The 14,044-nt window shown below is 47.0% G+C and overlaps 1 protein-coding gene across 5 annotated transcripts in view; it reads right to left on the bottom strand.

The window, feature by feature from the left end:
• Positions 1-14,044, bottom strand: part of CALN1 (calneuron 1) — a 524,984-nt gene that overhangs the window by 21,227 nt on the left and 489,713 nt on the right. For all 5 annotated transcript variants that reach the window (XM_053894193.1, XM_053894194.1, XM_053894192.1 and 2 more), the window contains one exon: positions 78-234. In XM_053894193.1, the coding sequence (XP_053750168.1) occupies positions 78-234 (157 nt within the window). The remainder of the gene's footprint in view (positions 1-77; positions 235-14,044) is intronic.

Here is a 14,044-nt window from a genome sequence, read left to right as displayed (position 1 = left end):
ATTCACTCTTCACAGCGAGGGTGTGAAGGTGTTGGCCGGTCCCAGACCAGGTAGGAGGCGGAATCGGGGGCACCTACCTCCTTCGAACTCTGTCTGGCAGTTCTCCGAGGTCTCCTGCAGGCTCTCCTCCTCGTTGATGATGATGTTCTCGATGTCCTTCATTGTCAAGTGGTCCCGGAAGGCGTGGTAGAGGATGTGCTTCAGCTCCTCCAGAGTTATCCTCTGCATGTCGAACTGTGGGGATAAAGAGGGATGAGCAGGTGTTGGGCGCATGGGGCTGAGAACTCAGCCTGGGGCATGGCTGCCAAGCCCCAACAGCCCAAAGCTCCCGTGTGGAAGCTCGGCTCAGCTTTCCAGGATATCAGATGAGCAGCTTTTTCCATCGTGTTCTGCTTCAAGCATACTCGTGAACTCGCAGGCACTTACTGGGGATACAGTGAGCGCAACATAGCCCCCTCGGTTGAGACTCCCGGAGGAAAAAAAAAAAAAATGCCACCTGCTAGTTGGCCTCCCACTCACCCGGCCATCTGCCGTCACCTCCGCACGCCCTGCACACCTCACGGGCTTGGAAGTTGTGTCACACCTCAGATAATGCACACATCTCTAAAGATGTTCTGTATCTCCTGCGAAGCTGGCCGTTCCCGTCTTGCTTTTTAGATACGCATCATGTTCTAACAAGATAACATCCAGGTTCAACGCCGTCTTCATGAGGAAGGAAAGCTAAAGGGAGGTGTGGCATCCCCCAGTATGGTCTTCGTGTCCTCGTGAGAGTCTTACACTCTCCTACTCCATTTCTACCAAGTGTGGTCCTGTCACTTCCTTGGCCAATGAAATGTGAGTAGAAGTCACATCCACCGCATCCAATTAAAAGCTCTAAAGGCCACATCATGTGCTCTTTCTCCTCTGCCATGAGAATGGCATGCCCCATGTGGGGGCTGTCCCTTCCGTCTGGGCCCCAGAACAAGGATAAGGTGGGGAAGATCTGCAGACACCCCGCTAAGGAAAAGGAAGACGAGTACGAAACGCCCTTCATTGTTACCAGCCGTAGGCATTTCAGGCTTGTTTGCTAACTGGGTTTAAGTCAACGATACCGAGATTATACACATCATACAAAACATATTTAAAAAATAATACAAAAAAATTTCTATTAAAAAAAATACAACCACGCACAGAGGTCAGAGGCTACCGTAACAAACATTCGAAAACACCATGTTCCAGGGCCAAGGGGTGGGAAATGAGAAACACGTGATTGGAGGCTGGAAAGATAAAGACCCACGGATGTTATGCAGAAGCATGACACTCGGTTGCGGCATTGCCTGTGATGATTTGAAGGACAGGTATATGTGGGGGGAGTTTGTGGCCTTAGGTAATCAGTCTGAGGAACAGCATGGTTGCAACTGGCGGTAACGGACAGGGTGAAACCAGAAAGAGGTGGGCTCCTAACATTAGCGACTCAGGCAACGACAGGTGCTGGCGAGGACGCGGAGAAAGAGGATCCCTTTGGGGGATCCCAGGTGCTGGCGGGAAGGCAAACTGGTGCAGCCCCTCTGGAAAACAGTATGGAGGCTCCTCAAGATATTAAAAAATAGAACCACCTTATGACCCAGCAATTGCGCTGCTGGGTATTTACCCAAGGGGTAACAGAATGCTGATTCGAAGGGGCACGCGCACCCCCGTGTTCACAGCAGCCCTATCAACAACAGCCAAAGGAAGGAAAGAGCCCAAATGTCCATCTACTGATGAATGGATAAAGAAGATGTGGTAGGTACAGACAGTGGAATGCTGTCTGTGCTGACAGCACGGAGCCTGCTTGAGATTCTCTCTCTCTCTCTCTCTCTCTCTCGCTCCCCCCCCGCCCCTCCCCTCCTCATAATCATTCTCTCTCTCTCAAAATAAAGAAATACACTTAAAAAGATGATTGTGGTGATTATTTTGCAATATATACAAATATCCCATCATTATCATACACATAGGAAGCTAATGTAATGTTACATGTCAATTATATCTTAATTTTTTTAAAAAAGGAAACAAAACAAAACAGGAGAGAGAGATGAGCTCAGGAAAGAACAAGCCAGGAACGGAGACCACTCAGAAATTCCTGGTCTTGCAGAATGGAAAGAAGAAACTGTTTTTCATCTTCAACCAAGAAGAGATAAAATTGAGAAATGTTATAAATTACAAAACAAATCAAAGTGGTCCTTATTAAAACCTCTGGAAATGCTAAGTGACTCTCCAAGGAAATTGGTTATTAGGTTTAGAGAGAGTTATGTCTCAAAATAATTGTGGCTGTGGCTATTAGCAAAATACAATTGAAATCAAGATTTAAAAAAAAAAGAAAGACGAAGTTTTTGAGAGAGCTCTACTGGGCAAGAACCAACAGCATGGGATTAAAAGGCTCTATCACTACTCAAAACATAAAATGATCTTTGGGCTCCCAACCTTTTATGGGCACAAGCCATTAGGAGAATAAGTGACACAGGCCCAAAGCAAGGTGTATTCCAAGGCCCTCATCAGGAGGGAAGGAGACTAGTGGAAAAGGGCAGAAGGTCTCCCAGATGGTGAAGCTGGGAATCATTCTTGACATCATTCAGTGAAATCAAGAGCAGTTTTCAGGAAGCAGAACCAGGATCTAATCAAGGAATATTCCTCACCCCAAAGTCTGTACGACAAGATTTTAGAATTGCTCTAAGCTTTTGACCGCTATGTGTCTTCCATTGTTTTCTTCTTTCTTTCTGGATGGGATTGTTTTGGGTGGTTAACCCGAGTCTGTTCCACCCTTATATGTTGAGTGTGTTGGGGGCGAGGGGAGAGGGATTTGTTTTTTTAATCCATATATCTCCAGATCAGGAGGAGCCATACCCAGATTTAGTGTATATCATCAGGGTCTAGATCTTGAGTCTTTTTGTTCATTTATTTTATTTATTGAGAGACAGAGACAGGCAGAGAGAGAGGGAGAGGGAGAGAGAATCCCAAGCAGACTCCACACTGTCAGTGCAGAGACTGATGTGGGGCTTGATCCCACAAACTTCAGATCGTGACTTAAGCCGAAATCCAGAGTCGAACGCTTAACCAACTGAGCCACCCAGCTGTCCCTAGATCTTGAGTCTTACGTATTGTAATTGGATGGGATTTTTGAGTGTTTCCCTTGGGTAGGGATGAGTCTATTTTGTGGCTAAAGGGAGGAAAATGAATATTTGTGAGCAAGGGTGTGGGCTGTAACAGGTTTTATTGTTTCTAACGGTTTTTCCCCCTCCCTGTGAGAGGATCATCTCTCCCTGCCCATTGGCCCATTGATGTCAGGCTTGGGCCAATTAAATGCCAGTGAAAGCCATATATGAAAGTGATGGGTGTCCAAAGAGAAGTCTCAAAGCCGTCTTGTGTTCTGCTATTTCCTTTTTCCTTCTGTCACAAAAACACTTGTACCAAGTAGGGGCTGCTCCTGCACCGTGGCTCCTGGAATGAATACGACGTGGAACTAACCCACAAAGGGCATGCGATTCGAGAGAAATAAACCCTTATGTTGGCCACTAAGACTTTGGGGTCTCTGCAGTATAACTCACCCAAGAATGCGTACAGAAATGTTTTAATTTAATGTGGATCACGGTGAAAGAAAGTTCTCGACCTTTTTCTTTCCCGGCTTTCTTGGTAAAGCAGTCATTACCTTGCTTGAAATATGCCCTTCTTCTAACAAATGAAAGGGGGTTTGACATTTGCCGGAAATCGAAATGATTTAAATCTAAATGATCTGAATCGAAATGACTCAAGTTTGCCGGAAATCGAAATGACTCAAGTTCAAAGCCGTTTATATAAGTAAGAACAACTGGGGTGGGTGTGTAAAGTGGATTTGTCTCCGGCATCACAGTTTAGTGACTATGGAGTGAATTAGGAGACGCACCTAGGGTTGACTCGCGGTCTAAAGAGTCCTTTAGATTTGATATGGGAGCACGTGGTTGCTAGTCTGGGTGCTCCCAGAAGGTCGGCGAGATGCAGGAGGAGGGTGACGGACGTCACAGATGAGAAAATTTGGGCACGCCATCCACCGTGCCGTGATCAGAGACTGAGAGTGACAAAATCAAAGAGACTCTGAGAAAATGAGTAAGAATTTCCTGGAAGGCCGGAGGAAGGACCGGAGGAGCCGGAGAAATCCAGCTGAGACTCTGCTGAAAATCAGAAATTAGGTGAAAAGAATCAGCCAGAGTCTGACAAAGTCAAGGCAAGATGCAGATTCCAGAAATCTCCATTTTCCTTTCATTCACCTATCTGGGTCATCTTTTAATAATAGTATACTAATATTTAAACAAAATTAATTAAGTAGGATTCCAAGTTTCCTATGTTGTCAGAATAGATCTCTTTTGCAAGTTTGAAAGGCATCACTGTCAAACATCGTGCCAACAAGGATTCCTTCCAAGATCATTAGTCCCTGAGCTTTTTAATTTTACTTGAGTCAATTTTGGAATGATGTGCTTTTTTTTTTTTTTTCCAGAAAACCGGCCAAAAGATCAGCAGGCAACTATACTCAATAGTGCTGCAGTTTTAAGTTTCTCTCAGTACTTTAAAAAAATATTTTTTAAATATTTATTTCTTTTTGAGAGACAGCGAAACAGAGCACGAGCAGGGGAGGGGCAGAGAGAGAGAGGGAGACACAGAACCCGAAGCGGGCTCCGGGCTGTCGGCACAGAGCCCGACGCGGGGCTCGAACCCACGAACGATGAAATCATGACCCGAGCCGAAGTCAGATGCCCAACCAACTGGGCCACCAGGGTGCCCCTCTCAGGACTTCTTACGTCCCATTGTTTACTTACAATCCTACTTGTTTTTCTTTCTCCTGGGTTTGGTTTTTGTTGTTTCATTCTGGTTTTACTAGATCATGGCTAAAGAATGCAGCCAGTACATCTGTTATTTTTCAGGAACATAAGGAGTTTTCTATTATGATATCTCTGCAGGGTCAATTGCACAATCATATTTATCTCCATTAATTATATTACGTAGCCTTACAATTCTAATCTGCTATCTCCTATAACCTTATTTTCTGGGGACTACTTGATTTGTCAAAGACCGTAAGTAACACATTAAAGTCTGTGAAGGGAGTTATATCTCAAAGTCCTAATATTTCTTAAATGAGGCCATTCCTTAGTGCAGAAAGATTGATTTCCTAATCCAACAAATAGTTATTGAGGCTGACTCGATGCCAGACACTGATGGAGATGCAAAGGTGAACAGGACATGAATCTTGCTCTCAAAAGACAAGCCAATAAGTAATTTTAATCCAGTGTGTTATTAGCCAAGCCAGGGGAAGCACAGGATGGCTTGGGAACCCTTGGGAAAGGCAGTGGGTTCTAGAGGGCTTTCTGGAGGACGGGGCTGCAACCGGAGACCTACAGACGTTTGCTGGGTGAGTGGGCATGGGAGACAGGCAAAGGGAAGCCATGGTGGCCACACGTCATGGCTCTACCAAGACCTAGGGTGTGAAAGCTGACATAGTCCTTGAATGGCCATAGGTTGAGGTCTTCTGGGGTCTGGGAGCAGGAGACAGGGGTGGAGGATGCAGGGAGAGCCGTGGGGAGGGTGCTAATCAGTGAAGGTCTTGTGTGCTCCAGTGAGGGACTTGGTTGCTTTTTGTTTGTTTTCACTTTTTTTTTCTTATTGTGGTAAAATATACATAAGCACAAATTTACCGTTTCATCCATTTTCTTTTTTTTTTTTAATTTTTTTTTTAACGTTTATTTATTTTTGGGACAGAGAGAGACCGAGCGTGCATGGGGGAGGGGCAGAGAGAGAGGGAGACACAGAATCGGAAGCAGGCTCCAGGCTCCGAGCCATCAGCCCAGAGCCCGACGCGGGGCTCGAACTCACGGACCGCGAGATCGTGACCTGAGCCGAAGTCGGACGCTTCACCGACTGCGCCACCCAGGCGCCCCGCCATTTCATCCATTTTCAAGTATACGATTCTGTGACATGAAGTACATTCCCATCATTGTGTAATTATTACCACCATCCATCTCCAGAACTTTTCCCATGTTCCTCAGCTGGAACCCCATGTCATGAAATGCCATCTCTCCATTGCCCCTCTCTGCTACCCTCCCCCCCCCCCCGGAACCCACCATTCTACTTTCCGTAGAGAGTCTAACATGCGGGGCTCAACAGTCGGTTGAGCATCCAACTCTTGATTTTGGCTCAGGTCATGATCTCAGGGTCGTGGGATCAAGCCCCATGTTGGACTCTGTGCTGAGTGTGGAGCCTGCTTAACATTCTGTCTCTCCTGCTCTCTCTGTCCCTCCCCTGCCTGTGCTCTCCCTCTCAAAAGAAAGAAAGAGAGAGAAAGAGAGAGAGAAAGAAAGAAACAGAGAGAGAGAGAGAGAGAAAGAAAGGAAGGAAGGAAGAAAGGAAGGACGAAAGGAAGAAAAAAGAAAGAAAAAAGAAAAAGTCTAACAGGAGTCTAATAGATTCTTCTAACAGGAGTCTAAGAGAATCTTCTATGATTCTCATAGAAGTAGAATCATACAGTCTTGTCCTTTTATGGCTACCTAATTTCACTTGGGTTTATCCACGCTGCTGTGGGCCTGCAAATATCTGATCTTGCCCCTGCTCGCAGTTTTCTTGGGTATATGCCACCCAGAAGCGAAAGTGCTGAATCATATGGTAATTCTAGGTTTAATGTTTTAAGGAATGGAGGTTGGCTTTTATCTTTTGGGTAGAATGGGGTGCCATTCAAAGATTTTCGCCGGAGAAATTACTTCCTCAGGTTTGGGCTTGAGAAAAATTCTCCTCCGTGGACAAGGGGCAAGAGGACCAGACAAGAGACTATTAAAGCAACAGCTTTAGAAAGCATGGCGGTCTTCACGTAACTTTCCAGGCCCAGGAGGGAGCCGTTCCGGCCCGAGGTGCCACATCAGCACACCAAAGCTTAGATAACCGTTGTGTCCTTGTAAATGCTCCTCTCCACCAGAAGCATGCAGTGAGTCGATTCCCAAACACCAAGCCAGCGCTGGGCCTCCTCACCCCAACACAAGGAAGACTGTGGGGCCCCAGCCAATCAGATATTTTCTCTTTGTCTCATCCTTATTCTTTATTCCTTATCCTGTAAAAGCCTCCGGCCTTCCGCCCCACTTTGCAGTCCTCCGAATGCAAACTGTCCGCTTCATGAAGTGTAAACATTTGCTTTTATCACCCAAGTTGTCTTCTTCGATCCCTCTTTAGCAGCGGGGCCGTGGTGACAGAACCGCAAACCACGCGAGAGCGTGATGGGCAGGACTCAATGATTCACTGTGTGTGGAGTGTGAAGGAGAACGAGCCAATCAGGATGACGCCCGTGCTTTACGTTCAGCCGGATGGGGGCACAGAAAGAAGGAGCCTAGAGAGAAAGGTGACCAACTGAATTCTGGATGTGAGCATCGGAGGTTCCTGAGGGACAGCCCAACGAATAGCCCGTATCTAGATATGGGCTAATGATACAGCTTTGAAAGTCACTTGCCTACAGATGATAATAAAAGTCATCAGAAAGGATGTCAACACCCGGGAAGACCGTATGGAGTGTGAAAAAGCCCAGGAAAGGCACTGGGAGGACATCAAGATAAACAGGTTACAGCCTCCATCCATTACAGAATGGGCAGTGACACCGTGATTTGTAATAAATGTATATTTTGGTCTTCCATTTTTTTGTTCCTGGTTCCTCCCCCACAGCGCCCCAAACCCTTGGAATCTCCAAAGTGATAAGAGCAACGGAAGCATCTTTTGGTAAAATATTTGGTCTCTGGTCCTCAGTTCCTGCAATTGCCTTTGGCCATAAATGGGGGTCTGGTTATTCCCAAGCCCCTTTCAACTCCAACTGGGTTTATGTTAATGAGGTGACTTTTGGAAGTCTCTGTAAGACGGGGGAGCAGGTGGCCAAGGGAACCAATCCTGCACAGATGGTTTGTAACTTTCAGTTCCACCCCCGGATTTCCAGGGAGGAGAGGGGCTGGAGGTTGACTCAGTCACCAGTGTCCAATGTTTTTTAATCAATTGTGCCTAGATTGTGAAGCCTCCCAAAAGGGAGGGATTTTAGAGAGCTTCTAGGTTAGTGACACTTTCCTGTGCCATTGGGTCAGGACCCAAACTCCATGAGGACATCAGTTCCTTTGTTTGGGATCTCACCCTATGTATCTCTTTATCTGGCCATTGATTTGTATCGTTCAGTATCCTTTGCGATAAACCAGCAGTCTAGTGAGTAAACTGGTTTTCTGAGTTTTGTGAGATGCTCTAGCGAATTAACAGAACCCAAAGGAAGGGTGTCCCAGGGACTTTTGATTCATAGCCTGCCAGTCAGAAGGACGGGTTCCAGAAGGACTGGATTTGCAATTGGCAACTCAAGTGGAGGGCAGTCTTTCGGGATTGAGCCCTTAGCTTCCGGAATCTGATACTGTCTCCAGGTAGATGGTCAGCATGGGGTTGAATTACAGGACCCCCAGCTGGTGTTGGACAATTGCTTGGTAGTGTGAGGAAAAAACCCACACACACACTGGGATTGGGTACGGGACTGCAGTATACCTTTAATCAATACACACAATCAGTCATTAAAAACATATGCAGGTGTCAAAAAGAGACTAATAAAAAAAAAAAACAAACAACAACAACAACCCACCTCAGACTCTTAAATATGGAGAGAACAAACTGATGGTTGCCGGAGGGGAGGTGGGTGGGGGATGGGTGGAATAGGTAAAGGGGATTAAAGAGTGTTCGTCATGACGAGCACTGAGCCATGTATAGAACTGTTGAATCACTATATTGTACATCTGCACCTAATATAACACTGCATGTTAATTATGCTGGAATTAAAGAAATAAAAATTTAAACCCAAAACCAAAAGCTAGGAGCCTAAAGTTTCAAGATATATCAAATTATTTTTCAAAATCACCTGTGGTGTCAAATGATACTAAATTTATCAGGCATATGTTATCCAAAAATAATTCAAAAAAAAAATTAAGTGCCTTCTATTTGAAAAAAAAAAAACGTTTTTACATCAATATTGCTGCACCGGTTTTCTTTTGGAATCGATTTTCTGCTAAATCTTTGTCTCCTTTTAGGTTCTTTTTAAAACAAAAAGTTTATTTATTTTAAGAGAGAGAGTGCATGAGTGGAGGAGACAGAGAGAGAGCTAGAGAGAGAGCTAGAGGGAGGGAGAGGGAGAATCCCAGGAAGACTCCATGTTCTCAGCATGGATTTTTTAAAAATGTTTATTTTTGAGAGAGAGAGAGAGAGTGAGCAGGGTAGGGGCAGAGAGAGAGAGAGAGCGAGACACAGAATCCGAAGCAAGGTCCAGGCTCTGACCTGTCAGAAGAGAACCCAATGCAGGGCTCAAACTCACGAACTGGGAGATCATGACCTGAGCCAAAGCCGGATGCTTAACCGACTGAGCCACCCAGGTGCCCCGGATTTAAAAAAAAAAAAAAAAAAAAAAAAATCTAACCTGAAAGAAAAAATTAAAAAAAAAAAAAAAATCCAACCTGAGATTCTTTGCTTTTCAATGGTGGAGGCTAATTCCATTTTTATATTGTAATAAACATGTTTGGCTGGACTTTTATTTCATCCTCTGCTTTCTCTATGGTTTCCTTGCTTTTTGTCTTTTGCAAAACATAAAAAATAAAATAAAACCCCAAACCTATAGTTGTTCTGTTTTGATTATACCGGTGGATATCTTTCTATTTATCAAATGCATTGCTTAGGCCATGATTTCTTATATTATCAAATTCAGGAAATTAAATTGCATTTTCTCATCTTTGCTTGCATATGATAAGAAAGTTTATAATACCTTTATTTCTGACCTCTTACCCACCACTTTATAGCCTTGCTAAGTTTAATTGGAAATTTACTATGACACATTTCCTACCATGTGCATTTTTCTAGAATAGTATTTGGCTTCTGCATTTAATTTTACAACAAAATTTATAACAGCTTTCTGCTACCTCATTGTATTTAATTGATTTCCATGCTCGTTTCCATTTTTCTACGACTGTCCCAATGCTGAGTACCTGACTTTCATCCAAATATCTGCTAAGAGAATTTTTGAAAATAGTTTGATACTGAAGCATTTGTGAACACTACCTTTTCTGAGTTCTTATAATCTGATACTTTGCTCCCACCATCTCCTATGACAGAAAACTCAGCTTGGTATAAAATTCTAGAATCCCACAAATCTCCTCAAAGCGCCCTCGAAACTTCTCCAGATCTTCTATTGTTTAATGTGAGGGAGGAGCAAAGAGGTCAGATAGTGGCCTGCATTTTTACTTGGATGATCATTTCTTTCTTCTTCCTGGACTCTAGTAGGAATATTGCATTATGACATTTCAAAAATGTTTTCCGTGCTGTGTTGTTATATGATTGGTATTTATTTATTTTTATCTTTAAGATTTTATTTTTTAATTATTATCATTATTATTTTTTGAGAGAGAGAGAGAATCTCAGGCAGGCTCAATGCTCAGCCCAACGTGGGGCTCGATCCCACAACCCTGGGATTATGACCTGCACTGAAATCAAGAGTCTGATGCTCAAGTGACCCAGGCACCCCTAAGATTTTATTTTTAGTTTATCTCTGCACCCAACGTGGGGCTCAAACTCACAACCCCAAGATCAAGAGTCATAGGCTCCACCAACTGAGCCAGCCAGATGCCCCAAGTTACACGTTTGGCATTGATCTGGGCTGGGGTTTTGTGAGGGGGCGTTTCATATTTACACTAATGTCAGTTTCTGCCTCCTGCTGTTTCGTGACAAGGACTTTGACTGCTGTCTTTCTCCTGTTCTATGAATAGGTCCCTTCCGGGAACACAAATTGTTCTAAAGTCTCTCCCCATTGTTTCTGTCCTTTTCACCTCTTCTCTGATCATTTTCATCTCTTTGCTTTGTATTTCACATCACTGCTTCCCCTCTCCCCCCATTGTTAATTCCGCTCCTACGGACCTGCGGTTGAAGGTGTTAATTCTGCAGTGTCATTTGATTCCTTCCGCGGTCATTATTTTAGTTCATTCCCTTTGTGCCCAGGCTGTTATTGTTGCTTTTTTTTTTTTTTAGTTGATCCAACATCTCTCGCGTTGCTTTTAAAGATTAAAATATTAAAGAACATCAAACAGGCATCTCCTACAATTCTTCCCTGACGCACTTTGCAGGCACGCTCCTCCTCTCTATGCTTTTCCTTAGGCATGCCGCATTGTAATTAATCCCATGCTACCGTTGCTGGTGTTTCTGTTTACCTATCAGTGAATGAGGAAATGTAGGACCTGCAGAAGAGACCAGGTGGGATGTCTCAGTGACTCAGAGACTCAGTGCCGGGTTGGCTGTGGGGCTTTTGCTGAGCATCTGCAGCTGTGGGTATCTATGATCTCCCACCTGCAGTTCCTTGGGCCATTCCTCAGGTGCCGCTTTGTGGATTTGTGGGTGCAGATTACTCTTGCTCAGGAAGCATGGCGCTCTCTCTCTGTCTCTTTTAAGTTTATTTTGAGAAAGAGAGAGAGAGTGGAAGAGAGAGAGAATCCAAAGCAGGCTCCCCGCTGTCGGTGCGGAACCCGATGTGGGGCTGGAACTCACAAACTGCGAGATCGCGACTTGAGCCCAAGTCGAAGGTTTGACAGACTGACCCGCTTCGGGTGCCTCAGGAGGCGTGGTTCTCTTCAGGCGGGAAGATCCTGAACTAGTCTAACGCAGCGGCTCTAAAGTGGGTTTCCTGGACCAGCAGCACCAACGGCACCCGGGAACTGGTCGGAAATGCAATTCCTCCGGCCCTACCCCGGGCCTCCTGAGTCCGGGATTCTGGGGGACGGAATCCAGCAACTGTATCCAACAAGACTGCAGGGGATTCCCTCGCTCACTCGACTTTGTACCAATAGACATGAACTTCTAGCGCAGAAGGGAGACCTAGGGCAGGCTGTCCCCGTGTGGCCATCTACCGTGCTGATGAAACATGCCAGTCCTTCACGCTCTGCTCTCCTCCGCGTCATCGATGCTGGCGATCATGGTCTCTAAGTAGGTGTGTAAACAGAGGAGTTGGTGGGACCCATTGGTACCACAGGCTTCCCGGAACTCCTTACCACCGCTCCCCCCACCGGGGGTTCTTTGGTCTGTTCACGCGCCTCTGCCAAGAGGTGGTGGGCACTCTGAAGGCCTGCGCTGTGCCTTACACGGCGTCCACGGCCAGTCCTGTCACGGAGCCTGGCCCCGGCCGGCTGCGGGACAGATGTTCGCTGAAAGAATGAGCGTGAGTCCTCCATTTGTTCTAAGCATAGTCCTTCCTACGTGCCTTCCCTCTCCATCCAAGGTCCCTCCACCCAAAATCCGACAGAAGGCCGGAAAGAGCCCCTGTGCCACGGGACCCGCCATGCTCAGATTCTCTATCATTTCAAGGTGGAAGGGCAGCATCGTTGAATGCATTTTCCCGCTGTGAGAGGAACCTCAAGGGTGCCTGAGTTTTTAGCGAAGCCCTGAATTCTTGATAAGGTGTAATACTCAGCTGCTGGACGGATGGAGCTCTCTTGCTCTCTGCTGGGCGCTCTGCTCTGTGAGGAGACAGCGAGACGGGGGGCCCCCGCTTTCCTGACCGGACGGATTCAGGTGGATCCAAACTCCCTCACCACGGGAAGGCGTGAAATTAATTCGATGACATAGTTCTTTCTCCTCCGGAGAGAAGCACGGGCTGAATGAGTTCCGGAACATTGCCCACTTCTACTCTTTTCTCCGTCCATCTGCAAAAGGCCTCATCCTACCCAAAGGGAGCTGCCCAAATCAGTGGGCCAGAGCTTGTCAACCAGGGGGTGGAGCTGTTTACCATGGTAGTGACCCCTGTCGTCTGGGACGTCCGGATGGGATCTTGGGCAGCCAGAGTTCTCCTGAGTGACTGAATTCTCTCACCCATTTATCTCGGTGCAGCATGAACATACAGCCATCTTCTCTAAGTGGGCACCCATGGGGCAAGGCCACACAGGGTCATTTGATCTGCAGAATTTCCTGCCCGTGCCTCCACCCTTCCTGCTTGGCCCCACACCATGGACAACACAGCTTCCCCCGTCCAGTAAGAAGTCCTCTCCCGAGAAAGGGTGTCTTGCCATCAGCCTGCCAACCGTGTCCAGGGGTGAAGCACGGGAGATGCCAGGGTAACCAGAGAGACCTCCAGAGTCCTTCCTGGCCCCAAGATTTTCTCACATGGACAACCAAACCGGGAGACTGGGCTGTAAAGGCATGGGGAGACCCCTCCTCACCGTGAGCAAAGGGGCAGACACATCTGGAGCCTGGACAAGATGAGCAGACCGGGCAAAGGAAGAAGAGGTTGGTGGAGTTGACAGCGGGCATCAGGCTGTGATGGATCCATTGGATTCACGAGAGTCCCCACCCTTGATGTGGGGACATGAGGACAGAGAGGAGGAGAGTGCTGTGTTCCATGGTCCCACACGGAACCGGCTCAGGTTAGCCCGGGGATTGGCTCAGCCTCTGCAAACACCCCAGTGCAGTGGTGACCCAGAAGAAAGATGAAGACCCATCACTGCGCCACAATGAGGTTGAGTACCTGTTTACTGCCGCATTCTGGAAGACGGTCTCCGCTGACTGCCAGCCCGGTGGAGCGGACCTGTGGCTCCGAATCTACGGCTGACATGGCAGAGGCTTTGCCCTCCGGGAAAGACTCACCGTTCTGAACGAAAGCAAGGAGCAGCTTTGACCTGCCCCCGACATCACCATGGCAGGTGCCCCTCCCCAGCCCCTGCTCCAAAAGCAGCTCAGAGCCCGGCCCCGGCCGCTCCCGGCTAAGTGATTCTCCTTCTGCTCCTCCTCAAAGGCCATCTCCGACAGGGCAGCTTGGAGGGGACGCTGAAGTGGCCCATGTCCCCACAGCCTGCCCAGCGCTCAATGAAGCAAGATGTGCATGCGTCGTGCCTCGTTTGTCCCAGGCTCCTCCACGCGTAGGGGCTCACCCAGCCTCCAGCCCCGTATGTCTTACGGAGGGTGGCCCCGGGCACACACTCCCACGGTGCGGCCAGGGTCCAGGGCCACTTTACTCTCTGCGGCTCGTGTCTCGTAGAACCCAGGC

The sequence above is a fragment of the Panthera pardus genome, unplaced genomic scaffold (genome assembly GCF_024362965.1).
Source record: "Panthera pardus isolate Hobbes unplaced genomic scaffold, ASM2436296v1 HiC_scaffold_4, whole genome shotgun sequence".
Classification (NCBI taxonomy): Eukaryota; Metazoa; Chordata; class Mammalia; order Carnivora; family Felidae; genus Panthera; species Panthera pardus.
Note: the sequence above shows the minus strand (reverse complement) of the source record. Positions and strands in the feature narration are given on the sequence as shown.